This window comes from Schistocerca piceifrons, chromosome 11 (assembly GCF_021461385.2).
Source record: "Schistocerca piceifrons isolate TAMUIC-IGC-003096 chromosome 11, iqSchPice1.1, whole genome shotgun sequence".
Classification (NCBI taxonomy): domain Eukaryota; kingdom Metazoa; phylum Arthropoda; class Insecta; order Orthoptera; family Acrididae; genus Schistocerca; species Schistocerca piceifrons.
Window position 1 is genome coordinate 53,089,657 of NC_060148.1, and position 27,650 is coordinate 53,117,306.

General features: G+C 39.0%; 1 protein-coding gene across 12 annotated transcripts in view; it reads left to right on the forward strand.

Moving 5' to 3' along the window:
• Positions 1–27,650, forward strand: part of LOC124720406 (eukaryotic translation initiation factor 4 gamma 1-like) — a 662,434-nt gene that overhangs the window by 442,323 nt on the left and 192,461 nt on the right. For 11 of the 12 annotated variants that reach the window (XM_047245746.1, XM_047245748.1, XM_047245747.1 and 8 more), the window contains 6 exons: positions 2,022–2,123; positions 9,784–9,931; positions 12,272–12,387; positions 13,522–13,797; positions 16,818–16,946; positions 21,412–21,585. In XM_047245746.1, the coding sequence (XP_047101702.1) occupies positions 2,022–2,123; positions 9,784–9,931; positions 12,272–12,387; positions 13,522–13,797; positions 16,818–16,946; positions 21,412–21,585 (945 nt within the window). The remainder of the gene's footprint in view (positions 1–2,021; positions 2,124–9,783; positions 9,932–12,271; positions 12,388–13,521; positions 13,798–16,817; positions 16,947–21,411; positions 21,586–27,650) is intronic. The other variant, XM_047245754.1, reaches the window with a different exon arrangement.

Genomic DNA, 27,650 nt, shown 5'->3' on the forward strand with positions numbered 1-27,650 from the left:
AAAGTTTTAAGCATGGAAGCCTTTGAAGCCAGTGGCTCCTTAGGGCAAAAGGGTTGAAGAGTGAGAAAGATGAGTGAAGGAAAGAGACTAGAGAGATTTTGGAAAAGGGGCAGAGTTCGTTAAAGTCACCCAGAACCCTGGGTCAGGGAAGCTTTAGCAGACAGGATGAGAAGGAAAGACTATAAAGGAAAGATATCGTTGGGGGCTGCACCTGATGAGATTTGAGAATTTGAGAGCCTAATGTGGAAGACTGGGTAATATGCAAGACAGAGTACTGCTAAAACATTGTGAAAGAGTTAACATGAGTGAAAAGCTAAGTGCATTTTATGTAATAGAGGTTGGAGGGGGACGGTGAAAAATTGACATAGAATGAAAGATATAGAAACCAAAACAGAGTGAAGAAAGGAGTAGTTACTGTGAAGAAATGGCGAGACAGGAGAAACTAACATAAACTAAGGCCAGGTGGGTGGTGAGAACCTAGGACACATTGTAGTGCCAGTTCCCACATGCGGATTACTGCGAAACTGATGTCTGTGGAAAAATCCAGCTGGCACATGTGGTGAAACGGGTACCAAGGTCGTGACTGTTCTATTGTAGAACACGCTCTGCTACAGGGTATTGTGTGTTGCCACTACACAGCCTCTGCCAATGTCCACCCATTCTAACTGATAATTTGGTGATTGTCATGCCAATATAAAAGACTGAACAGTGTTTACATGACAGCGGGTATATGATATATGTTGTTTCACTAGTGGCTTTCTCTTTGATAGTACATGTTTTGCCAGTCACAGAGATAGTGTAGGTGGTCGTAGGAGGGTGCATAGGGCAAGTCACGCAACGGTCAGTCACAGAGGTAGCAGCCAGATGGGAGGGAGATGGGTGTAGAAGGTCTGGCAAGTGTATTGTGGAGATTTGGAGGGTGACTAAAAACTATTTTATGTGTGGTGGGCAAAGTCTCAGACTGAATGGATCTCATTTCAGGGGACTGTTTTAGGAAATCGTGGGGTTGTCGAAGTAGCCGATCAGTAGATTCAACACCTGGATAATACTGAGTGACAAGTGTTGTCCCCTTTTTTTTGGGAGGCGCCAGCAGTACCAGGATGTAGTGTGATGGTCTGGGAAATCAGCTTTTGAACTAGGCTGAAGAGTGAGGTGAGAACCATGGTGTACTGCTCAAAAGTGTCTGCATTCGAGCAAATACGGTTGCCTTTAACACCGAGGCTGTGAGGGAGAGAAGGTTTGACATGGAAAGGATGGCAACTGTGAAAATGTAAGTATTGTTATTTGTTAGTTGGTTTAATGTGTACAGAAATGTATAGATTACATTCGGTAAAGAATAGACCTACATCAAGGAAAATAGGATTCGTATTAGGACTGTGTGAAATTTGAATGGGAGAAGGTATATAGAGATTCCAGAAATTTTATCAGGTCAGCCTCACAGAGAGTCACTGTGGTAAAGATGTCACCAATGTACGTAAACCTGCTTATGGATCCCAGGAAAGCCCCCAGAAAGTGAGACGTATGCCAGCATCTTTGTGGGTCACTTGGAGGGGCTTTCTTAGGATCCGAGCCTCCTTGAGTCTCCCATGTTGTGTCTTGCCGTTGAATGTTAATATCACACGGAAATGACTGTGACAGAAATAGAAACAAAATAATTGTCAATTAAAAAGAGAAGCAATCTTTGTTGACTACTTTTATCATTGCTGTTTGGCTGTTGTGTGTCCCTCCCCATGTTAGAAATAATCTCTTCATCTCTTTCAGATCGTAATGCAAATAACAAATCTAGCATGGTCTCTGTATAATGCTATATCTTCAGGTGCATGTGGTGAATCAAGACCCCCCAAATTGTGTATCTGTCTGTCTACTTGTCGGTAATATCACCCTTTTCTTTGTGTGTTCCTGATCAGTGAAATGTTTCTTTTTAATTCTTTGGTTTTATGTGATTTTACACTTTGTTTTAAATATCTTTTTATAACCAACCATTGTGATCAGAAAGAAAATAATTAAAAAACTTGTTTCAGATGCAGCCAATGCAAATGCAAGCTGTTTATCCTAGCGTTGGACTACCTCCCTTAGGAGTTGGGCAAAATGCAATGTACCTCAGTCCGAGCCAGATGCCTTTGGTAAGTGCACATCCTTTGTTTTTCTCATTTCAGCACTGTAGAAAAATTACAAGATACCAGCTCGATCAAAAATGTCAGAATGGTTAAAAGTTCGGCAAGGAAATGGTCCTTTTGTTCAGATTTCACAAGTATGAACATAAAAAAATGCTTTCACTTTTTGCCTACTTTGATGTATAGTTCTGCTAATTTCTCTACTACTTTTTGCCAACTTCGCTGTTTCTTTGCTTTAGGATTAGTTTTAAAGCACTATATATTCTTCACTGTGTTGTTTTTATTGTTTTCGGTGTTACATCGGAAATGAATGTTCAGTTAGCAGTTACAGTATATTCGATGTCACAATCAAAGTGTACACTATTAAAAGAGAATATATTTGCATTAAACCTATTAAGGGCTTTCAGTTAAAGAAAATATATAATCCAGTCAGTGAAGGAGAATAAGGGACAACATTCATTTGTAACAAATTTTAAAAATCCTTGCAGATGGGGTGCAAATGTTGGGGGAGGGGGGGACATTCAGAGGACTGTCTTACATTTTCTCCAATGACTCCAAAACTGCTGCTTATAGTGAAAGTGTTTCCCAATAAAAAAAAAATCTGCATTAAATTTACTGTAAAAAGGGTCCTATCCATTTTTCTCCAAGAATAGTAGTTTCCTCATTTCGGAGATTTGAAAACTGCGGATTATTAAAAATATTCCCAGAACGAGATTTTCACTCTGCAGCGGAGTGTGCGCTGATACGAAACTGCCTGGCAGATTAAAACTAGGGTAGCTCAATTGGTAGAGCACTTGCCCGCGAAAGGCAAAGGTCCCGAGTTCGAGTATCGGTCCGGCACACAGTTTTAATCTGCCAGGAAGTTTCATTAAAAGTATTGTTTAAATGAAATAAAATTGTTTATCTTCAAATGAAATGGATTAAAAATGTGGAGTAGAGCCATATTAAGGAATTAGTTGTGTTCTTGGAGTGTGACAGGTTGGAGAGGGGTTAGCTGGTAAAGGGTAGAAGCGTGAGGGAATGCAGGTTGCCAGATTGTGGTCGTGCGCTTCCTTTATCATACACTGCAAACTTTTGAGGGTGAGAGATAATTCTCCACTGTATCCTCCTTACTGCATCCCAAGAAGCAACTGCTGTCAGGGTATATACGGCCCGGGACAACCAGGAGATCCGGGAAAAACCCGGGAATTTTTTCATCTGGGAGAAAACTGGGAAAAAACCCGGGAATTGTTTAGAATTCTGGGAATTTTTCATTGTTTCAGTTTTCAATTAAAATTTTGTGCTTTTGACTGGTAAGAACCAATACTCTAACAAAAGATATCACTGTATCCTGCTACTGCAGAATAATACTGCAGCAACAAAACATGAATAAGAGAAAAGAAAACCAAAATAAAACATAAATTGCAAAGGAAATGCGCCGTATGCAACAAAAGAACAGTGCTCATACAAGTGTCTGCCAACAGCAAAGTGTGTCAAAGGCCATAGAAAGACTACGCAAAGCTTTCTAACAACAAATTGCCGCCGATGAGCGTGATGTGACAACTGTTTATATTAGATTAGTTTGAGCAGTTGCGGGTGGGCTCTTGCGCATGCGCAGTTGAGTCTGATATGAGTAGTACCTTTTCCCGTTTCTGGTTTCAGAAGTGTGGCTGAATGCCACTACTTTTCAGAAGTGTGGCTGAATGCCACTACTTTTATTGCTTCGGTTCGGAAATTAGTAAATCTGGGGCTGGTGCACAGAGCAGTCAGAGTTGTGGTGGGTAGGTGGGTCGTCCCCACGTGACCTGTGTTTACGTTCAGTGATTTTGCTGTTTCCTCTTCGTTTATTGCTCTCACGTTAAATGATAACAAAATGGATTTTTGTGGCTGGGAGCTACTGAATGAACTAAAATATGTTCCTGTAATTATGGAAGGCTAAAACGTGTTCATTAGTTTTAGATTTTATTTCCACCTTCCTGACAGTCAAACTTTAATCGCCTTACAGAACATTAAAGTTATTTTTGCCAGTTTGCTAAAGAGATTTGGCTTTTATTAATCTTTTCTGTTGAGGCAGTCAATTTATTTGAAACAAAGTGTTTAATTTCAAACTATTGGCTAGTTTCAAGTGTACGTATGGCATTATGCCATGATAAAGAACCAAACGTGAGATAATACAGTACTGGTACTCCAAGAAAATTGACATACAAATATGCACTTTAAGCCGAATTACGCGTTTTAGTATGGTTCACGAAATTCCGACGCTCTTGAAATATCCTCTGATGTCTTGTTTCTTTTATGACATAATGTAAGATCTTTTGATGTTTTACACGTACGAACATATGAGCTTGCTACGTCATCGTAGCTGCGCAAGCACGGTGACACTTACCTGGCGCTCTCTTGAAACTGCTGAAACGAACCTATTTCCAACAGGTCGCGGGAAAATATTGCGAATGGTGGTTTGACAAGCGTTACATTCAAAGCAAATTTCCTTTTACGCAAGATCAGCTATGTGCGAGAATATATGATGTATTTCTTAAATCAAAAAACATTTGACTCTAATTTAAAAATTAACTCTTTGAGGACAACCCTTTAGAAGAATTTCGAGCCCAGAAGATCAGATATTTACGTCGTTACTAAAAATTTTACCGACACATTTGTGTGATGTATCTTAAAGTGTAAAAAGAGCAAAAAGATGCACTTTATATGTGGAACCTTAGCCTCTCTTCCAGCATATTAATCTTAGAGACCAATATTATATTTGAATGCTATGTATATTAATTTAAACCATTAACCTTTCTTATTTGTGTGTTCACGCTACTTAAGAGTGATCTTGGTATTGGCTGACTACATCACATATCCTGTGCTGTCATCAGCTGGTGAGATCAAGTGACATGAGTTATGACTGGCTTACAAAAGCGAATCACAATCTTTATTTCAATGCTTCGGAAAGTTACATGCAGTGTTGCTGCACATCAAAGGTCTTTCAAAAGGTGTCTCCCCCCCCCTCGATTTTTGTTTTCTAAAGTGTCGGGAAATTCTAATCCGGTATATAAAACCATAAACATTCAAAGGATTGATGAGTTTTACAGTGCCGAATAGGAGTATACTGTCACTTTAACGCGGAAAAAGTGTATTTTCACCCGGACGAAAGTGTATTTTTAATCGGGAAATCCGGGAAAAATCCGGGAATTTTTCTTCCTTGTCCACATGTACACCCTGACTAGGCATTTCATCAACTGTCCACAGCACTCCTTACAAATCGATGGTGACACAGCAGGGTATATATGGGACAATGGGAGATAGGGAAAAACCCAGAAATAGTTTTATCCGGGAGAAAACTGGGAAAAACCCAAGAATTTTTTAGAATACCGGGAATTTTTCATTGTTTTAGTTTTCAGTTAAATTTTTTGTAATTTTTACTGGTAAGAATCTATACTGTAACAAAGAATATTACTGTATCCCGCTACTGCAGACTAATACTGCAACAATAAAACGTGAACGAAAGGGGAAAAAAAACATGGATTGTAAAGGAAATGTGTCGTATACAACAACAAAACACAGTGCTCATAGAAGTGTTTGCCAACAGCAAAATGTGTCAAAGGCTTTAGGAAGACTATGCAATGCTTCATAACAACAAATTGCCTCCAATGAGGCCCGGATCTGTGAGGGTGGGGGGGGGGGGGCAAATTTGTATTCTTGAGGAGAAAAAACTTGTTTCACAAAGCGCCTAGCACCACTGTCTTAGTATTGCCCCGGTTCGGAAATATTGTAGATCCAAGTCTGATGCGCAGAGCAGTCTGAGTTATAGTGGGGAAGTGTGAGTCTCCACCTGACTGATGCTTACATTTAGTGGTTTTGCTGTTTCCCCTTCGATTACTGCTCTCACGTCAAATGAAAACAAAATGGATTTCTGTGGGCGGAAGCTATCAAGTGAATAAAACTACATTCTCATAATTACGGAAGGCTAATATACGTTATTAGTTAAAGATTTTATTTTATTTCCACTTTTCTGACAGCCATGCATTAATTGCCTTGTAGAACAATAAAGTTATTTTTGCTGGTTTGCTAAAGAAATTTGGTTTTTATTAATCTTTTACACTGAGGCAGTCAATGTGTTTGAAACAAAGTGTTTAATTCCACACTATTGGCTAATTGCAACTGCTCGCTGCTTTTCAAATGCATGTTTTCGTCTTCTAGCATGTATGGCAATATGCCATAATAAAGAATCAAAAATGAGTTACTACAGTACTGGTACTCCAAGAAAATTTGTCCCGAAACCCACACTGAAAAGCTTAATATCAGGTCGTGGCCTACTTCATTGGGAATGTGGACATACGAATGTGCTCTTTAAGTACCATATTTACTCGAATCTAAGCCGCACTTTTTTTCGGTTTTTGTAATCCAAAAAACCGCCTGCGGCTTAGAATCGAGTGCAAAGCAAGCGGAAGTTCTGAAAAATGTTGGGAGGTGCCGCCACAACTAACTTCTGCCGTCGAATATATGTAGCGCTACACAGGCATGCTTTGTAGGCACAAAGATAAATACTGGCGCCAAAACCTCTGCGTCAGTAAATAAATTTTTAAAAAAAGGTGTAAGACGAGCTTTTTTTTCTACGCCCCGAGTTTCGACCACTGCATTTTCATACATTATCTAATGAAGTAAATACAAATTCCGTATTGTTCATCTTCGAATGTAGCAGAATTTCAATGTGCTACGAAAATCCGACTTGCAAGACTGCCTGGGATGTTTGTCAATATGGCCAACTCTACATTCTGAATTTTTTCCTACCTGTGAGAAGAGATGGTTGCTAATAGGAACCTGATGAAATGTGAATCACATGCAGTACTCTCTTCACCATAAGAATAATATGAATATAAACATTTTGCCATGTATTCTTTCGTGTTTGCTGTTATCTCATTTAAATCCTGTCTGCCTAATAAACTACGAAACTAGAGTGAGACAACAGCAAACGCAGAAGAATATACGTATCGTGTCATGTTAGTATTCGTATTATTCTTATGCCTAACAGTGATACAGTCAGAAATGAAGCACGGCAACTCTCTAGATTTTTAAATCTAAGATGACTCTAATTTCTGTGCAGAACGTAATACACTAAAGAGGCGTCTGCAACGATTTTGAAATGGAGAAAAATTTTAGCTAAACTCTCGTTCAGAACATGTTCTATCACACGCAGTCTATTATTTGGTTCTTGTTGATCATTATCAAAGAAAGCAGCAGTATAAGTAACAACAAATAGCAGTCTCTTGCCATTGTTTCGCTAATGAGACGATTCCTCTTTGTTTTTTTTTTTTTTTTGTTTTTTGTTTTTTTTTTTTTTAAGTGGCGGTAGCGCACACAAAACCAACCTATGCCGCGAGTGGCGACAGGCCGTAAACACGCACTATCAGAATGCGACACACAGTAATGCATTTTCAGCGTAGAGTGACGTAAACACCTATAACAAAGACAACAGCACTTATAAGATCAAAGCAAAATAAGCAATCGATTCAAACCAGACGAAGCACGTTAAAAAGGAAGGGTACCCGTATAAATACGGATGGAGCGCCTGACGCATAGCAATGACTACCTGGTAAAGCTTAACTGCTAAGCTTACAACTCGAACCAAACTACTGTAGCTGTATCGTCATTCACTCGACCTAAATTGAGTCTCATATTACAATGGACCAACTTTGCTTCGATTTGGAGGTTTGGCTTAAAACTTTTCTCTCCCCTTGAATTTCGAGTCTCATATTTCAGGTGCGACACACACACACACACACACACACACACACACACACACACACACACACACACACACACACACACTATTTTTCCAAAGTGCATGAACACTATGTTGAACGTGTATACGAGCTACCCATATTCTAACAAAAGTAAATTCAGAATCTGTATAAATCTCCACTGCTAAAAGAGAAATAGATTCTCAGTCGCCCTGTATGGCAGGTGTAGTGTTCTTCTGGGAAAGGAGACTTGTTTAACCGTGAGCACTGCTTGCTTCGTAGTTTAGATGAGATATGATACCTCCCGAACATTAGGTGAACTTCTGTGTAAAATATGTTCTTGTAAATAGTGGTTGAGAAGTGTTTTAATTTGTAAATACCATGTTGTAAGTGATGTATGTAGAGTTGGTGGGAAAAGCATTGGGTTGGTAAATATGACATCTTGCTGCTGTCTTTTGTTGACAGCATGTTGTAAAGCTGTACAGGATGATTAGGAGTCGGTTGCCCTGTAAGAGAGTTCATGTGCGTTTCTTGCATTAGTGTTATTAACTCATACCCGCACTCCATGTAGAGTGTAGGGAATTCCCTGCTCACTCTGTTTTGCAGGTCTGAATGTGGGAAGTTCATGACCACAATTCAATCACCTAATTTCTCTCATCCCTGCCTTGTCACCCTGTTTTATCCCAAGAACACAATTTATCCTTTAATGCAATTGTAATGCCTTTAATTGTGGTAGAAACAAAATTAAATGTGTTTTCTTAAATCATGTTATTTAGCAATATACGATAATATCTACCATTAACACAATATTATTAATAATCTGCTATTTTTCTATCCCACGCAACACAGAAAGTTTCAGTGGTAGGGAAATAATGAATAGGACCTCTTTCATAGGAAATGTATTTTACGGTAGTGTCGTTGTCGGTCGCCAGAACCCACGGTATTAGTTATTCGAGAACAATATAAGAAATTGACCTTTAAACACCCTCCACCTCATTGTTAAGACCTCTTGGATCAGGATTTTTTACAATGTTGTTCACAGCACTTCCTCCTACCACTGTACAAAAATTTGCTACTGCACAAATGTTTCCCCATTTTACCTTCTTTGGTCGTCATTGACTGGGCTAGTACAACTGGAGCCAAACGTAGTAGAAATATATTCAAGAGGAAGTGAAAGAAAGTCATTTTTTGCAGTATAGCAGCAGATGTTTGACAGTGGCCACAGTTTGTACTGGCATGAAAAAATGCTGTTTCAATTCTGAAGGGATTTGTCATCCCAATTTTAAGGTGCAACCCATTGGTTTCATTGTTCACTTTGACTTGCTCAGAAGTATTTCACTCAAGTTTTTCTAAGGCTTGTTAGTTGTGTTGCCGAAAATTCATTTCTCAACATAAGCCATCATAAAATATAGGTGACAGTCATTTGCCATCATCACATGTTCTTACATTTTTGCTAAACAGACCTTAAAAACAGTTAGTTATTTTGATGAGATCAGTAAATGTTACGTAACGAAGTACATATTTTTTGTGGTATGCAACTATATAGTTGAAGACCACTAAATACTCCAGTTTGGATGTGCAAATGTAAGAGTGTAATGACAACTGTGTAAAGATTGTGATTCCAGAAGTTTTTCTCTTAATACCGATACCAGTTTAAAGTACTGCAACTGAGCAGACACCTCAACCATCTGTTACTGTAATGCAAAAGCTCCTTGTTGCTTCTGTGGGAAAGTGACCAATAAATCAGTTGTGTGTTTCGGTGAGTGGGTATGCCTACGCACATGAAAATGAAACAAACAATAATTTCATTTTATTTACTATTATGAAGCAGCTGATCTTGGAAACATTTTAAATGTGGGCTTTTCTTAAGCTATTTGAACATACCCAAATTGTTGTTTGTGTTTGGTGGGGATTTCATATTTAATGCAGAAATTAAACTTTGATTGTTGCAGTTCCAACCGCAGACAAGACATCAGAACCCGGCGAATTCGGCAGCAACTGCTGCGACGTATTACCCTCAACATGGGCCGCATATCTTGATGGCACAGATGCCTTTCCCTGGCTACAGCACTGCCCACACGGGACAACACGGACCACACTGTGAGTTTTTATTTGTATTACTTTGCAACAGAGTAAAACTTTGTCTTTGTCATCATGTGGGTCTGAAATTGAAGTCTTGGTAAAATATACACAACCTTGGTGAAATGGGGTAGAGCGGTCAATATATTCCTTTTTCTCCTGTGGACTGAGTTGTGTACGCACACACAGTACATTTCATCACAAAATTTAAAATAAAGTTGAGTGAAAGTAATTATTGTATGATGATAATAATGATGATGGAGTGATAGTGTTCAGAGCTTTTTCATTGAAGTTTATTTATGCTAATTTGTAAGAGTAACAGTTAATGTTTCTTGACATAGCTGTAGTAGAGGTGGAGGAGATTCTAATCGCTGGACACCAGAAATCAAGAAAGTGTTCATGTGTTTTGTGACAAATTCCTTTTATGTTTTGTGACAAATTCCTTTTATGTTTTGTGACAAATTCCTTTTATGTTTTGTGACTAATTCCTTTTATGTGATTTGCTGTAGACGTGTTCTCGTTTCTAAGTGTTGAGCTTCTCTTGCTACTCTGTGTATTAGCGGGCTACCTCGTTCCGCAGAATTGTAAAATCTGTAACAAACTCAGGTACTTGTAGCCCATTGTGGTCCTGGTTATTGTTGGACAATGGGTACTGATATATTTTCAACGGGGACATATATTTGGAGGCCAAATGTGATACCCTTATGGAGTGCCAGCAAAAATACATTCATTAGAAATTGTTTGATTTTAAACAAAAAGACAGATAAGTGTTGTAAATGTCCATTGTGAGTGTAAGGCCATGATGAAGCCTGTATGTCATGCCAGACTGGAGTTTCTGAGCTACCCAACTGATTGCATACAGATTCTGAGCTGTCACTAGTTAGTGAGATGTGACGTTTCCATCTCCATTCTTGGTTGTAGCATCCAGTACCTCCACATTGTCTCATTTGTGCTCCCTTCATGATCTCTTACGTATCACACAGCGTATAATACTTTGTGTGCCCTCTCCAGTCCTGAATGCAAGTGGTTACACTTGTGTTAATAGTTGTTAACAATGAATGGCAATAAAGTTTTCTTGATAGTATTGCATACCAGAAAAAGTTAACATTGCTAGTCCTTTCCCAGCATATTATGAGTCATGGTACACCTATAGCTCTCCAAAACAACGGTGTACCTGATATTTGCAAGCTGTGACATCCTCAAGAAATGAACCATTCAAAGTGTTTGGAAAAATATTCAAATGTTCATCTGTGGCTGCTTCACACCAGTGTTAGATTGGAGGTTACTGGAAGTGCCATCTACTTAATATCTGAAGTAGGCATCCAAGTTTTCCAAATAAACTACCAAGTGGTAAACAGTGATTAGTTTAATGACATAATTATTCATACATATTTTTTATACCTCCTGAACTTGTTTCTTTCTAGGATTTCTCCTCCTGATGGTCTCACTTTACTTCCATCTAGTAGTTATCCTTAGCATTGCAGTTATCAAGACTGCCAGTGTGGCATGCTCACAGGGTATCAGTTGCAAAAGAAATTTCTGTGGACATTAGGTCGGAATTATTAATTGCTTCATTGTTTACTAATACTAAGTGGATTCAGGATTACATTATGTGGATAATGGAAGTTAAAAGTTATAACAAAATTTTAGAGGTTTTGAACTAGCAGTATCAAAAGAGGAAGTATTGCAACTCATTATTTGTGAGAAAGAGGGATACTTGCATTGTGCTGAGATGTTGGATGTCTCCACTACATCGTGTCTCACCGTTTTGTTTGTTCCGATACGCTGTGGACTTCACTTTGTCACATTTCTTTCAAAACAGACTCCTCCCTCGAACATATGCTGGTCACAGAGCTTCACACACTTTTTCTGCTGTGCATTAGTGTTACTGACAGGCACCCACATTTGTACTTTCAGTTAATGCATTTTCTTATTCTTCAAGCCATCACATGTGACGATATGCCCCTTTGTGACTTGTCAGGTTCCACAGCAGCTTCATTGATGGTGGTGTACGCATCAATTTTTCACTCTGGTGCTTCACTATCTTGTTAGGTGAGCATGCAGGTGGAGGAATCCCCCACATACGTTATTCTCAACAATGAGCTGTTACGGAATGGCCATCCTACTGTGTAGGTGCGTACAATTGTAGTATTGCGGTGTCTTTGATACGTGTGGGGTAACGGTCTCAAAATTCCTGCTATTAGCTTTATACAACCAATGTGCTTCCTTGTATCTCAACATTGAAGTCTGCTTCACTAATAACTTTGATGTCGTGGTTTTGTTACTTAAGAAAACCAGTAATAACTTGGAATTACGTCTTTTTGAGGATGGTAATCTCAGTGTTAGTCTCTTTTGTTGCAGATTACTATCAGCAGCTGAGTGCGCGGCCTGCTCCTGCAGGGGCCGGTCCGCCGACAGCAGGACCCGGAGCGCAGCAGGTGGTGGGGGCGGGAGGGCCTACTGGTGCTCCACAGGCGGTGAGTGTGGCAGCGTTGAGATGTGTGATCTGTATTTGTAAAAGGACTTGACGTTCCATTTGTGCGAGTAGTTAAGAAATTGGAAAGTAAATATACTCGGATCAGAATAACAGTGTGATAGACAGTGAAGTGCAGTTAGGGAGTATATACACTGTGGGACAACCGAGAAATCTGGGACAATCTCGGAAATTTTATGTTCGTGGAAAAACTGGGGAATTTTTAAATTCCAGCAATTTTTCATTATTTGATTTTTAGCTGAATTTGGACTGATAAGATCTGATACTCCAGGAAAGAATTTTACTGTTTCCCACTACTGGTGAATAATACTGAAGAAGTAAGACATAAACAAAAGAAGAAAAAACAACTGAAGTTGCAAAGGAAACACACCGTTTACATCATCAAAACACACTGCTTCCGGATAGTGATGTCACATTTACAATTCTGATTTAAACAAGTTAAATTCTGACAGTGGGCTGAACTGCTGCTCCCAGCAATGCGCCAAGAAGAACTATATTGGCAATGTTGGGAGTCTTTGTACTTGCTGGCCCAGTTAGGAAAATTTACTGGACCTCAAATCACCACTTTCTACAGGTGAAAATACGCATCTGCTCCTAATTAAAATTGAGAGTAGGTTATTGACTAACTTAAATACACCATAGAGATCTATACTGTGTGTGAATTTCTGGTGTCGGAACAAGAGTCGAGTAGAAGTTACGAACACGAAAGCAATTTCGTACGGCTGCGGAGAGTGAGGCGCTCGAAGTAGCTCCCTGCAGAAGATAGTACTAGTTGCTAATATGCACCTTAAACATCGGGTACCAACTGATCGTACAGGGTATAACACACACGACGAAGACTACGACAGAACGGTAAAAGCGGCGTCAGTGCGACTGTACTGTATTCCGGGTTTATGTCGGCCGTAATCTGAGGATAGTCAGTGCCGGTTTAAAACGAAACACGGTCACACGACTTGTCGATTTGCCGTTCCCGTCAGTCGCATCCTACTCATTTTTGCTCTTCATTCCAGAGGTAGCACGTACACAGACAAAAGTAGGCATTTACAAGTGCACTGTGTAGGATGTTTAACAAGTATTTGCTCGAAATTCTGTGTCGACTACGAAACCGTTTGCGCAGATGCCTCTCCTGCAAATGGGTGCCGCCCACGGACTGGGTGGCCCACCGGTGGGTCCGGCGGACGTGTCGGGTCCGCCTTCGCAGGGGCCGCCTGGCCCACAGTCGGCCCAGCACCACGCGGTGGCGGGCGGCGGCACGCGTGGCAAGTCCCGCAGGCCCAACGCGCTGGAGGTGATCGACCCGAAGACGGGTGCCTGTGTGGACATTTACGAGAGCGGCGGCTCGGGGACTCCTCCCAGGTCTGGCGAGTCGAGCGCTCGAGAAACTCCTCAGCCCGTGAGTATACTCCCCTTCATTTTTGTCGTTGTTTGCAGTATCTGCTCATTATTTCTGTGTAAATTTCCTTTGTTACCCTTTGCCATTTCTGGCCGTTTGCACTTCCGTCTACAAAGGTGTTAATCCGCAATAAAAATAAAGTCTTAGCTAGCGGAAAATATGTGCAGAACAAATTTTTACAGGAGACAAATATTTGCGGAATTAGAGCTGTGTGGGCAGGTCGGCAGACGTGCCCAGTTTACTGTCGGCAGGGCTCTTGCCGACGAAAGGTGGAGGTTCGTGGCCGGATTCCGGGTCTGGTGTGCAATTGTAATCTGCCGGGAAGTTTGAAAACTGTGTATTCTAATGCTCGACTCGATTGGGATTGGTAAGATAGAATTAATATTTCGTTCTGCACAAATTTGTGTTCTGTTTTAGGTGAAAGTACACTTACAGTGTCAGCAGCTGTCACATCGTGTGTCGATGTCTGTAACAATTTGCGCGACGGACGGTGGGAAATACGTACAGTGAATCGTGAGTCTGTTGTCAGTAGAAAATTGGAATGCCCTTTTGTAATTTTCTATGGTTCGTAAATGAAGTTGACTGACACTTCTCCTTATTGGTTAGAACTTAATCACATTGTCAAAATTTCTGGCAAAATCAAAAATGAGACATAAATTAGGTTACTGCAATGATGAACTTACACCTCGTACTACATACACATCAGTGGATTATGGCAATATTTTTCTTTTGAGATTAATTGCCTTTGCCATCTCACAAGCAAACCGTCAACAGTTCGGCATAATCTGAACCTCTAGCTTCATTACACACTTTAGTATGTCAGCATTTTTAGATTTTTCATTCACCAAATAAGTTTGAAAATCAGTAACCAACCTTTAATTGTAGTAACCAGATAGTTAAAACCTAATCTGGCTCCCTCTTACTGAAAACAAATGTGGTTAGTCCAGATATTGTACCAAGTCTTCACCAGATTCCGTGGTTCGTATACTATCACACTATTGGCTGTGACCACTGTAAACGAATTACCAACCTTGGCGTGTGACACGAGAGCTGCTGACCCTGTAAGTGCACTGCAACCCTGTTTCAAACTTTGTGGGAGACGAGAACTGGCTGCCGGTGGAACTCTAAATCCTGAATACTGCTTTCTGGCCACCTTGTTGTAGACAGTACTGTCCCTACCTCGTGGCTGTAGTTTCGCAAGTATCTCTCTCCTATTTGTCACACTTAGCAGATGTTCTTGTGAATATACTGTTGCATTAGTGTGTGCCACTAGTTGTCTGTGTGTCTGAGGTAGAAAGAGAATCATCCAAAAAGCCGAGGTTTGTCATCCGTGGTCTAGAACACAGGTTTAATCTCTCAGGATATTTTGTCTTTACACCACTGATTGACTTGTATCTAGAGACCAGTATTACAAAAAGCATTAAAATGTTTTACATTTGTGTTAGTGACTCAGGCAGATTAAGCAGAAATTGAACATCCTGTTTCTTCTCTGCATGACAACACAGGTGGTGCTCTTCCACTTGCAAGATTATACCTGTTTAGCACGTATTCATCCTATTTTTCCCTGTTAGTACAGAAATTGTTGATAGGGTTCAAAAATTTCCCTTCCATTGCCGTCAAAGCCTGCAAACACTCCTAAGTACTATTCTGATTAGAAAATTAAAGTATTGATATGTAAGCTTAGCAAGGTGTAATGGAAGGATGGATAAAGTGGCAGCTGCCCTTAATATTAGAGTCGACATCGTAACTTTACTGGTTATGAATTTAGTTTGTTCTTTTCCCAGATTTGTATGATAAGAAATTCATTTTTCTTAGATAGTTATTTCTTAGTAACCAATTCAAAGTTAAAAATCTAATGTACAAAATGTGATAAGGTATCAGAATTTTGTATCTGCAGTAAAGTTGAGTGCGAATGAAGCTTAGATGCTTTTATAATATGCAAGGTCATGGAAATTACCTTCACTAATGATGGCCTTAGTTTTATTGTTAGACAGCCCAACAAACTGCCACTGATTAATTTAAATTTCTGGTTTTTATATTTGGTTTGTTTTCTATCAAATTATTCCTAATGAGAAGACAATTCAAATCCTAGACCACTCAGTCCTGTAGGCTGTTGGGTGTCACAAGTAGAGACTTATTAATGATGATGGCTTAGATAGTGGTGATAGCAGTTTGTCCTTGAATGTGCACAGCCTTATGCAGCTGGAAGACAGCACAATGTTCCAGCTTGTAATAATTTATTTCATTCTGATCTTTTATTATCCTACCTATTTACACTACATGAAACTTACATTTCAGTGTTGACACTGAATTACAGCTGGGGCTGTCACGGTCAGGACACAGAGGAGCAGAAAAATGAAAACAAATTATCATAAACTTAATTTTTGTCATTTCTCTTGGGAATGTTTGCCTACACAGTTATGAGATGTACAAAGCCTCCCTCAATATGAAACTCGGCATTGCTGCTGATGTTTCGTAATTGCTAATCCCAGAAATGACTCGTAGCTTCACTATGCACTACAAAGCAGTTCTCAAAATTAGATATCACTAAGGAGGGTTTTGAAAGTACGAGAGACTGGGAAAAATAGTGAGCAGTAGACTGGTTTGTGGTCATTTTAAAATTAACTTTGTGTACTGTTGTAAAAATACCAAAAACAGTTTGAATAAAGTGAATGAATGTCCATTTATTAATGCAGAAAGTGTCTGCTTTATCACAATGTAAACAGAATGTTAAATGTAGCTCTCTCGTTAAGAGACAGATAGAATGCTGGTTTGAATCTATTGCTGAACCAGATGCTTGCAGCTGGCAGAATTACCCTGCTATTGGTACCCAAACTAATTATTTCGTGTAGCGTTGTAACTCACTTCTCTAATGGACTCAGGTTAACACGAGGCACGTGTGTGCAAGTCGATCAGTGGTCCAGGTACATTTACGTTTGAGCGACATTGTAGCAGTGTCCCGTGTCTCTCTGAAGACATGCCAATTCCGCAATAACTGAGTGAGATTGTTGTTCCGACAGAGTTCGGTTCAGGGAAATTCGGACGTGGCCGCAGAATTTGCGGCCCGCGTGGCGAAGGCAGCGAGCGACGACGGCGGGATCCCGCCGGCCGGGAGGCGGCCGCAGTCACGGGAGTTCCCGCACAGTGGGGTACAGACGAGCACGGTTTTCTCTCTTGGGTTGAGTTTGTGGTGACGGCATGTGTGTCCAGGTTTCCTGTCCTGTCCTGTCCTCTGGTGTGGTTTGCAGTGTGGTGTGGTAGCTGCTGGGGCCAGTGTGATGTGTGTCCCTGGATTCTGTTTGTGTTGTTTCATCTACAGCTCTCTAGCATTGTCTGTATTTTGAATTGGTTGTGTATCTGGAGGCATATAAAATTTGGTGCCAGAGGATGATAGAAGTGAATTTGTGTGCAGCAAAGGTCAGAAATGAAGAAATTCTCAGAAGAATAGCTCAAATGTCAACTACAAACACTGTTGGTAAGAAGAGGTATCTACTTGAACAGTATTTTCGAGTTAAAAAATTGAAAGAACGATTAAAGGCAAGAGTAGTACTTAGACTGAAATAGTCGTGATAGGTCATGAGACAATGGAGGAGCAAGCTTAGGAGGGCTTGTGGAGTAGTAGTGCTGTCAATCAATCGTGGAGTTGCAATTTTATAAATTAAGGTGCTTTGGGTGAGGGCTTAGTTCAAGGAAATGTAGTTAGAAAGATTATTTTTTTGGATCTTCTTGATGCACGTATTAAGACGACTTTTTTTTTTATGAGAATTGTATATACTTCAATTATGTCATCGGTCAAAAACTAATTTATAGTTAGCCATTATCCAGTATTTAGCTAAATAAAGGTGCTATATGAAATAAATGGCAGTGTATTCATTCAATTTGGTTTACAAATTTATATCTACTTGATTGGTATGATAGTTCGTGCACCATGTATGATAGCTCTAAAAAAACTTCTCGGATTTTGAATTCTTGTCCAAAATTAAAAAAGGATCAGCTCCATACCTATCAGTAAACGTATCTTTCTAAACTAAACTCTGAAACTTAATAGTGCTGATTCTTATTTTTCAAAAATGTCCTAATTCTGTCTTCCCTTCCTCTCTTTCCCTCTTATCTAGTTAATGTTTATTTAAGGGAAATTTGTTTAAGATGTTGTTTGGGTATCTTTGAAATTAATTTATTGATACGGAAATGTATAAAAGTTTTTTATATGTAGGTGACAAAAAGTTTTCACTTCGGGTGATAGTGAAATAGTCTTGTGACAGCACCAGAATTGATGGGGGGGGGGGGGGGGGGGGGGGGAGAGACCAGTATCAAATGTTCACTCCTCACATGTCTCGATGGGAACACATTGCGCACATCGATTATGTGTTTCCGTCACTTGAACTATACACCTGGTAGATGCATGTCAGTGGAGCTTGTTTCATACATGTATAACTCTTCATTTCCTTTAAATGTCCTTTGTTCTTCTCGAACATACAGAAAGTTGAATCGTTAAAACAACAATGTAGCGACTCCTGAGAAAGAAATGAGCAGGTTCTTATTATTAGAATTAACTTTCCTAGCCTGTGAGCTATTCTTACATTGCACCAGTGTATTCAAATAAAATAACGTAAATCAACTAATGCATAATTTGGTGAGGCTTCGAGTAAATTGGGAATGCAAACACAAAAATCGGGGTTTTGTGTCAGAAATGTAACACCGCACTTACACAGACATTGAGGTAAGTATTGCTGACAACATGCATTGAACTGGCCTCGTTGAGTGTTAGTTGTAACACTTGTCTGTCTGGTTGTGTTTTTTGCACATTTAGATTTGAATTTTTTGCTTTAGCCTGGTGATAAGATAGTTGTGGAGTGCTGTTGTGGCAATATCTGTGGACCAAGTTCTGGTAATGTTGCGCACATTTGGCTGTTTGTTTTTATCTTCTTTGGAGTGGATTTTGGTGTGCTGGTGCTGCATTTAACTAGCTTCTTGCATGCTAATGACAATGGAATAAATATACACACACACACTTAATGGTACAATACATTTAACACTGGCGTATTTGCAACTGTTTAGACTATTGTGCTTGTTTATATATCAGAGGTTAAGTGGCATCTAATTTCATAATTTCTAGTTGAGATTGTATTTGTATTATGAAGGTGACATTTTTCTGACTAGGATGTTACAAAGAAATCTTAGTTACTCTCACTAAATTGATCATGTTCAGAACCAAGGCTTCTCCGTTCTCCCTTCTTCCACAAATGAAGCAGTGTGTGTGTATTACAAATATGGTCTAGAGCTGAAATTGGGGAAATTGTGCTTGTGCACCTTTCTTCTTAGGTGTAGATATGTCGTTGTCATTTATTATAACTTGGTTGAAATTTTTGTTCATGTCTTACCAGCCCAGGTGCTGGAATATTATTGTGCTCATCATTGTGTTATGGTTGTTTACAGTTCAATCTTTTTTCTTCTCGCTGTTGTAGCATTAAATACTTATTAATATTTTGTTCTAATGCGTTAGCTAATTAACTAAAATAATCTGTAAAGAAAATATTTGCAGTTTTGTAGATTGCAACCTCTTGTAGGACAAAGCATAATCTTTGAGAAGCGTGTAGCCAAGTTCTAGCATCTGTGTAAAATTCAGCAATTTGGCAGTATAGAAAGGACCTTTTTATATATTTTAATGCAGGGAGCTCATATTTTGAAATTCACATGGAGAAATTGTTTCAGTAATGGTGTTGATAATGATAACTATAGTACTCCGATAACTGTAAATTCTTACAGAAGCATCTGCACAGATATTTTTTCTGTGCTGAAGCAGTGTCGTGTGTCCCAGGAGGATTGGTCAGTATTCAGGGTGTAACGAAACAGGCTATTGGGTCATGTAGAGTACCCGATGCAGCAGGTTGTGTAGCATGCGATACACACTAAAACGGATGTGGGTAGTGTATAAGGACACTTGGTGAATAAGGCCACTTAGTGCAACAGTGTGAAACAGTTGTAACGAAAAGGCTAAATTGTGTCAAAGACCAATTAATGTATGTGTGTAATCAGGTAATGTAATGTACAGTTAGGATAAGTTGTTATCACTTTGATACAAATTTTGGGATGTTTTGAAGAGAAAGAACAAGTTCTGGAATCAGTGTTAATAGTGTATAAATGTTATTGACCTCATCATTCAGTTTGGTAATTGTAATTCAATTAGAAAAATTGATTATTTACCTGAATGCAAATTAACTGTGTAAACCATTAATTTTGGTCAAGCTTAACATTTATGTGTCTTTGCGAGTAAGGAAATATGTTCTTACAGAAATCACTAACTAAAAATCTGCAACTCTGTAATTAATGTCTCTGGAATGTTCTATAGAGAAATTCAGTGCAATGTCCACATATTACGAAAACTAGAGAGAATTAGTTTAAACTGGAGACATAACCTGATTCAGAAAAAAAAAAAAAATTGCATCATAGATAATGTTAGAAGAACGATTCATTAATTTTTAACACGATTGTAAGATTTGGTGTTGTACGTAATTATTCTGCATTTTAGCCTTCAAATGTTGTAAAATGTCATTTTGAACGTTTGAATTGTAATTTTGATGTTGGAAATATTACCAACTCAAAATTGTTTCATAAGATCACATAATTAATTAAAATATGTAAAAATACTAGAGCATGTTCTGGACTGAATATTAAAAACTTAATTGTTAGCTGTATGTACACTTCAAAATTGCGCTAGTAAAATATTGTTAGTTTCGGAAATATGTCGTTGTACTCGTTTTAATTTCTAGTGAAACTCTGTAATGTCGGTTTTTGCTGGATTAATGTAATTGCAATTGTAACATCTAACATGAAATAACATAATAATGTCAAAGAATGTAGTTGCTAAGATGTATAAATACACCTGGTCCAGAGCCTCATGCAACAGTTCTTAAAGCCTGCACGGAATACCAGATGCCACATTTACATGTTATGTGAGAACACCAGCTTTTTGGACTTGGTTAGCTTTTAAAATGGTATGTGACACCTTTTGTTTCGCAGAAGGAATCAATAGATGCTGAAAACCTCAATTTTTAAAGATTTTATTGCTGTCTTTGCAAAATGAGTGTATAAAAAGGGATATGCACTTTGAGTATCTTGTCTCTTGTCTGTTTCCTCTATAGGCAGTGTTCACTGGTGTCACAGTGTCTGTTCTGTGAGAACCCATTCTTACACTAGTGAAGGAGAAATGACTCGTAGAAATTGTCAGTGTCGGTAAGGAAGTTGGGGGACGTGTTCTGTGCAGATAATTTCCATAGTTAAAGTATTGTCACATATGTGCTATAAGTATTGGTTCATGGTGTGTGTTTCAAAATTACTTAAATTAGCTTACAAGGTTTTCCATGTTGCATACAGTCTGAAGTATGTGGGGAAGTTAGCAAGTTCTTCAGATTGTGAAATTTTATTGCAGTTGGCATGCCGCAAACTCGTGAAATGATTTGGGGATTTTTCTACTTTGTTTTAATGTATACCAAGACTAAGACAGTTTAAAAGTTGAGATGTGAGAGTGCCCACTGATATTATAAAGAACTGTTTGCTAACAGTATATTTTGGTCAACTACATAACAAGAGACTGAGAAATGCACACATTTTCAGAACACTGGGCAGAGCCTGGATGTGGTGGCAGAGTTTGCAGCACGTGTGGCTAAGGCGGCGAGTGAGAAGACGAGCCCACCCCCGCAGCAGGGACAGGTGTCGAACACGCCTCTGCAGGCGCAGCCGACACAGGTGCAGGGGCCTCCGCCGCCCTTCCCTTCAGATACTCATCCGGTAGGCCAATTCTTGTTGTCGAGTGTGTCAATGCTTTAGTAGGTAATAGTGTTAGGAGAATATCAGTATAGTGAATGGAGGAGTGGAAAAAATGGTAATACTAGAATAGTGCAGCTGTGGACCACAATTGTTTATCACTCAGGTTACTAATTTCGATCACAAAGGCCACCTTACGACCTAAAAGTGAATGGCAGAGGTATCTTGACGTACAAACATTACCAAACTACACAAATAAGGAGCCAGAATTCAAGTCGAAATAAGTGACACGATTTCCATAAATGCAGTATACAAAAACGTTATTACGTATGTAGATCGTACATTGACAATAATTAACCACACAAGTTTTGTCACAGTTAAGTTTATCATGAACACTATTACAACATACATGTTGACACTTTCAGGGAAACAAGTTATACTGCATTACAGCAATGAGTTATGGGCCTGCTTTCTGACACATTAGATGACGCTGCTGGAAGTCAGTTCACTTTACTTAAGTAGAAATATTCTTTTTAATTAAGTGTGTGAAATCTATCATTCAGAAATTAGTGCAAATAGGCTCGAAACGCAGGTGATTGTTCTCAGTAATTTGTAATATAATGACAATGAGGGTGGAGGCATTATTAAAAATAATAGTCTATAACGAAATTACAAAGTGTCATTGTAAGTGCAGTCGATCATTGAACAACAGGTGTGCAGCTCACTAATACAGCAGAGCAAAGGTTTTTTAAATTGCCAAGCTGCATCTGTACAGTCCAACCACCAATCAGGAGCACATGGAATGGTGTACAAATAATATGTAACAAAAAGGACACTGGACATAGTCAGTGCTGATGTTTTTGATGTCATCCATTCTTATGAACCACAGTCGCAATTCAGTAATGGTAGATTGTCTCTGCAGTTGGTGCTAAAATTTTCTTCAGAACTTTATTAAAATATAAAGCCTCCTTCCTTGTTACAATTCGTCACTAACTTCTGTTTTAATTTAATGGTTGATTGTATTACACACACACACACACACACACACACACACACACACACACACACAAAATCCAGCATCTCTACTATATGGTGAGTAGCAACTTCCTTTCTCATAATATTGTCACAACAGTCATTTGAGTTTTGAGAGCTACTTGCATTAAATTCTGGGTTAAAATTTTGTACACCAGATTAGTGTTTTTTTATTTAAGTCTTCCAACTGATGTGCAACAGTGACATCTAGTGTGTTGGCCACTACTCTGCAGTATAATTTGTTTCCTTAAAGTGTCAACATGAAGTTGTAGTGGTGTTCACGGTACTAAAAATTTGTAACTTCGTGACAAAACTTCTGTACCTAATTATTGCAACTGTTCCATCTATATATGGAATGACACGATGTGCACACATTTACTCGGGTGTGGAAATGTCATATTTGTTTTAAATTATTAATGATTCTGTATTTGTCAAAATACTCGGACCTCAATGGATTTATGTATGCTAATGTTTAGGTATGAAGATGGTTGTCATTGACTGAAATTAGTAACTTGTTTGATAACCACTTCTGGTTTGTGACTAGATTCGTAATAAAAATAGCTCCTGGATCACTGTAAAACGTTACTGTGACAATTTGCTGCTGCTGCTGCTGCTGCTCCTGCTGCTAGAAGTGGCTGAAGTATGTTGGTTTTGAGATTGTTCAATTTGTAATGGAGGTAGTTCTCCACAAATTTCAAATGGATTCCTTCTGAAGTATGCAGACCCAACAAATATCAAGCTCGTGTGTGACTGCGATGACAATCCCCAGAGTACCAGAATTATTTCACAAGTGTTGCCTACATGTTTATTGTAATGAACTCCATTTAACACTATTTGATGAAGTATGAAATGATTGTGCGAGTATAACAAGATTAGCAACTGGAACTTTCAAATTTCAATAGATAAATCTCACAGGTAATTTCAAATCCTTGTCTTCCCAACCTTGTTTAGATTTCCCCGCTACCTATAAAGCACCAGTGCAAGATTAAGACATACCGCTTTTTCTAAGTAATTAGTCTTCTATGAACATTAGTGTTGAAATCATCTTCCAGTTCAGAATTAACTAGTTCGATTTTGCATCCTATAAATCCACTCTTAGTATACTGCTTGAGAAATTTGCAAGTAGCTGGGTGCATCTGAAGCCAGTATGTACAATAGGTTTTGTTGCTGCTCTGTCAGGTGGGTGATGTACGATGAAAGGAGATGTATTCTTTGAAGAGAATGAATTCTTCCTATAATTTATCCTGAAGTCAGTCAGATTCTTCATATGCGATGAAGCTAGTGGAAAAGGCGTCACTTTTCTGCTACGTTACCAGCTTTCTTCTCTCATGTCTTCTCATAGTCTTCATTTCTGCATTGTATAGGACATACAGTACAGAACCCTTTCAGCCTTCTAAAATCTTTGACAATGTAAAGTGATGTATGTTATCTTCAGAACATGTTTGAAATGTTGCTGTCGGCTGAAAAAGTTGCAGTGATGTGGCAGCGCACTTCCTTCTTGAATTGGAGACAACACATTTCACACTTTTAGAATTTTCGGTTGACTATTTGGTATGTCAGTGAAAGAAATTGAACCAGGCCTTTACCTGACAGTGTGACGATTAATGTTGCTTGTGTTATCAATAGAATTTTTAAATGTTTTGCAATGTTGTTTTGTTCTTCAGTTTTGCTCTTACATAGATCGCTTGAAGTTGTTTACATGGAAGTGACCAATTTAGCATATATTCTATATGAATTGGTGCTATTTTGCAGAAATATGTAGGTGACCTTCACACTTTCTAACCTTTTTTAAACTACAGTTCCACTTCCATGAAATTTCTGCCGCAGTTATGAGTTGTCTCTTTCGTTTAAATTATGCTGCAACAGGTCTCCATACAGGGTGACAACTGACTCTGTGCAATGTAGTCGTCAATAATACCTGTTATATTTCAGAAAACAGAGGCCATTAATTATGTGAATGCATGGTGGAGTTGGGGGGGAGGGGGAGGAAAGGAAAGGGATTACTGATGTCAGCTGCATCGGGATGTCACGTGGAATGAGCGGTAACAAGTGAACATGTATGCCAGACCAGCATCTCGTGCTTAATAAGCAGTGTGTGTATGTGTGTGTTTTCCAGTTGTAAATTGATACCATGAAGCGATATGTAGAATGGTAACAGAATAGTTTCTATTTTGTCTTCAAAACTGCCAGGGAGAACTGATAACCTCGCCATTGAGAACCCAGAAACTCCAATCACACAGTTATTATAAAAATGAAAATCCTATGTGGAAACAGTGCAGTTACAATGAAACAGAATGGCTGGCCAGTACTAAATTTTAATAGGCAGTACTGCGTGAAATACTGTTGTGCCACGAACTACTTGTGAGGAGTATGGCAAGGGCAAAGCGATGTATTACGCAGCACAGGTGCCGATAGCTAAGTCCTAGTGGCAAATGAGCGATCGTATCAGTGTAGTAGTTGGTCCAGTGTTGGTAATTCAGGCTGTAGCAACAGCGTCAATCAATTTGACCTAACCTTTTTCTTCTTTAGGAAGAAACTGATGGAAAACATATTTTAAACATGTATTTACAGCACTTGGAATTGTGTCCTGCAGTTTAAAATTCTAGGTGGCCATTCTTCCTCCTTTAATTTTACAGAAAACCTTATATTTAATGGGACTGAAAGATCTCACCAAAAAGGAAAGTCCTAATTGATTTTAGGCCTATCTCACTGATGTCCTTAACATTTGTAAGGCATTAAATTATATTTATGATCGTTTGTTGCCTGTTTTGTTGTACTGATAGCTGTGGCAAACGTAAACTGGCCACATCACAGTTGAGTAGCGTGGTAGTGGATAGACCAGGTGTATCTGATCGAAACGAGGACTGTCAATATTTTTAAAAATATCGAAAATAGCTATGTTGATATTCATTGTCGGCCCTCAATATATTGAAAGTAAGTACCAATATATCGACAGTAGATATAAAAATATCGGCTATACTTTGTAAATGTACAGCCAGTTTTACAGCTGTAGAGTATTGATATGTTATTAGATATTCTGTGCATCAACAAGCTAGCAGCCTGCCTTTCCTCCCTAGAGCAAGAATTGGAAAAAAATACTTGTTCACACTGGGCAGTAACCACTTTGCTAACAATAAAAGGTGACCGACAGGCCCGTTTTTCAGTATCATCACACATTGGATTTGTCCAGAATGCTTCGGTCGACTTTCTTATGTTTTCATTTCTCCCGATGCCAGTGACCCAGCAGTTGTAGTGTCAAAACTGAACGGTGCAGCTAAATGTTGCAGTTTCTGTCTCGAGCGCCAATTTAGTCGGCATTTCCCCTCACGCATGTCTGCCCACTGCAAAGACTGAGCTTGCCATTTAGATTTTTGTTGTCATTTTCAGCAACTGTTTTTGAAGAATGCCAATGTTGCATTAAAAAGTGTCTTTTAACGCCAGTGTTGTGTTCACACCACCACCCCTAGTGCAATCGGACTTACTGTTTTGCGCCAAATACACTAGCTTTGCACAGTCGGAGAGAGACTGGACATGATGAAAGCTCAAAAAGTAGTGACACTGCTTCATACAGTGAACATGAAATTTTGTTCTGCTGCAGTTTCAAAACAACAGCTTCAAATATTTATCAACAATTTCGAAAAAAAAAAAAAATGAAAATATTGGCACTCAGTATTGCCATTTTTATCCAAAATATCGATATATCAATGTTTTATCAACACCCCTAACTCAGAGGCAGGCCGTTAACAATCAGCATGTACATACTGAGTGACAATTGCAGTCCAAATGGTGTTTCAAAGGCGCAGTGCTAATCACTTCACGTGACAGACATTATACATCCCGGGGAATGCTGGGCACTGCAGCTAATTGTCGGTAACCGTAAAGTACGTTTTAACATGTACGGTATCACTGTGTTAAGTGAGTGGAGCATTTATGACAGTGATTATTGTCAGACTGTGTAGCTTCTGTCACACTTCAGTGAGTTGAGAATCGACCTGAGCACAACGCATTCTGGTAATGTATAGATTTGTGCAGTCGTCATTTACCAGATCGGGCTGTAGTGAAACCAGCTTTATCAGTGATAAACATTCATGTAGTTATTGCTACAGGGGCGTTCCATTACTACTGCTGAATAAAGCAGCATTAGGAGACCTAGTTAGCATTTCCTGAACTGCTTTCAGAGACGGTTTCCTTAAGGAGGCAGCAACTTTTCCTGTTTTAAGCAGTTGAGCTAATGACTTGTCTTATGCATTGAAGGGGTATTGAAACCCAGTCTCTTTCTCTCAAATGTTAGGAGTGTTGCAACACTGTTGAACTGCAATAAAGTGCAGGAAGACTTTTAGAGGATTGGTGGTAGTCCACTTACGCCTGTACATAAACAAGTGCAACATACTTCCCCATAATGGGCAGGAAGTCCCTCTACTGTTTACACACTTGAAGATCAATTATTGGAAGTAGTAACAGCTGTAAAATAATTAGGAAGATGTGTCTGTAGTAAAATACAATGAAGAGTCCATAAGTTCATTCAGTAAGAGTGAGGGAGTGTTATAGAGATTATCAACAGACAAAAAGGGCAGAAATGAGAGGTGGTGTCCAATGTTGAGTATCATGGAGACTGAAAATTTTCAGTTGTGGTTGTAAAAACAAATGATTTTTTGTTTGTTTGTCTGGCAGCTACTTTCTAATGTTTTGCTAGGTAATTGCCATATAGTTCCATTTGCTCTGTGCATAAAAAAAAGAATCTGACTAGAGAACATGGGCGGGCCGTGGTTTTTAAGATTTCAAATCGTCATTAATGCTTAAAAAAGTGAAGGTTGGCTTAGAAATGCACTTATCAAAGAAGCCTCTTGTAAGTGAACAATTTATAATTGTACAGTGAAATCAAGTGTGTTTCGTTCTTATTGGTGAATTTCGTTAAGGTCACCCAGGAACTGCTGTTACTGATGAAAATACTGCTGCTGCTCAATTGGTGCTTGAAAATGATAGATGGACATCTTACGCATTTATTCGGGTCACATTTGGCATTGGTATGGGTAAATTCAAAGACATTTTACAGCAGC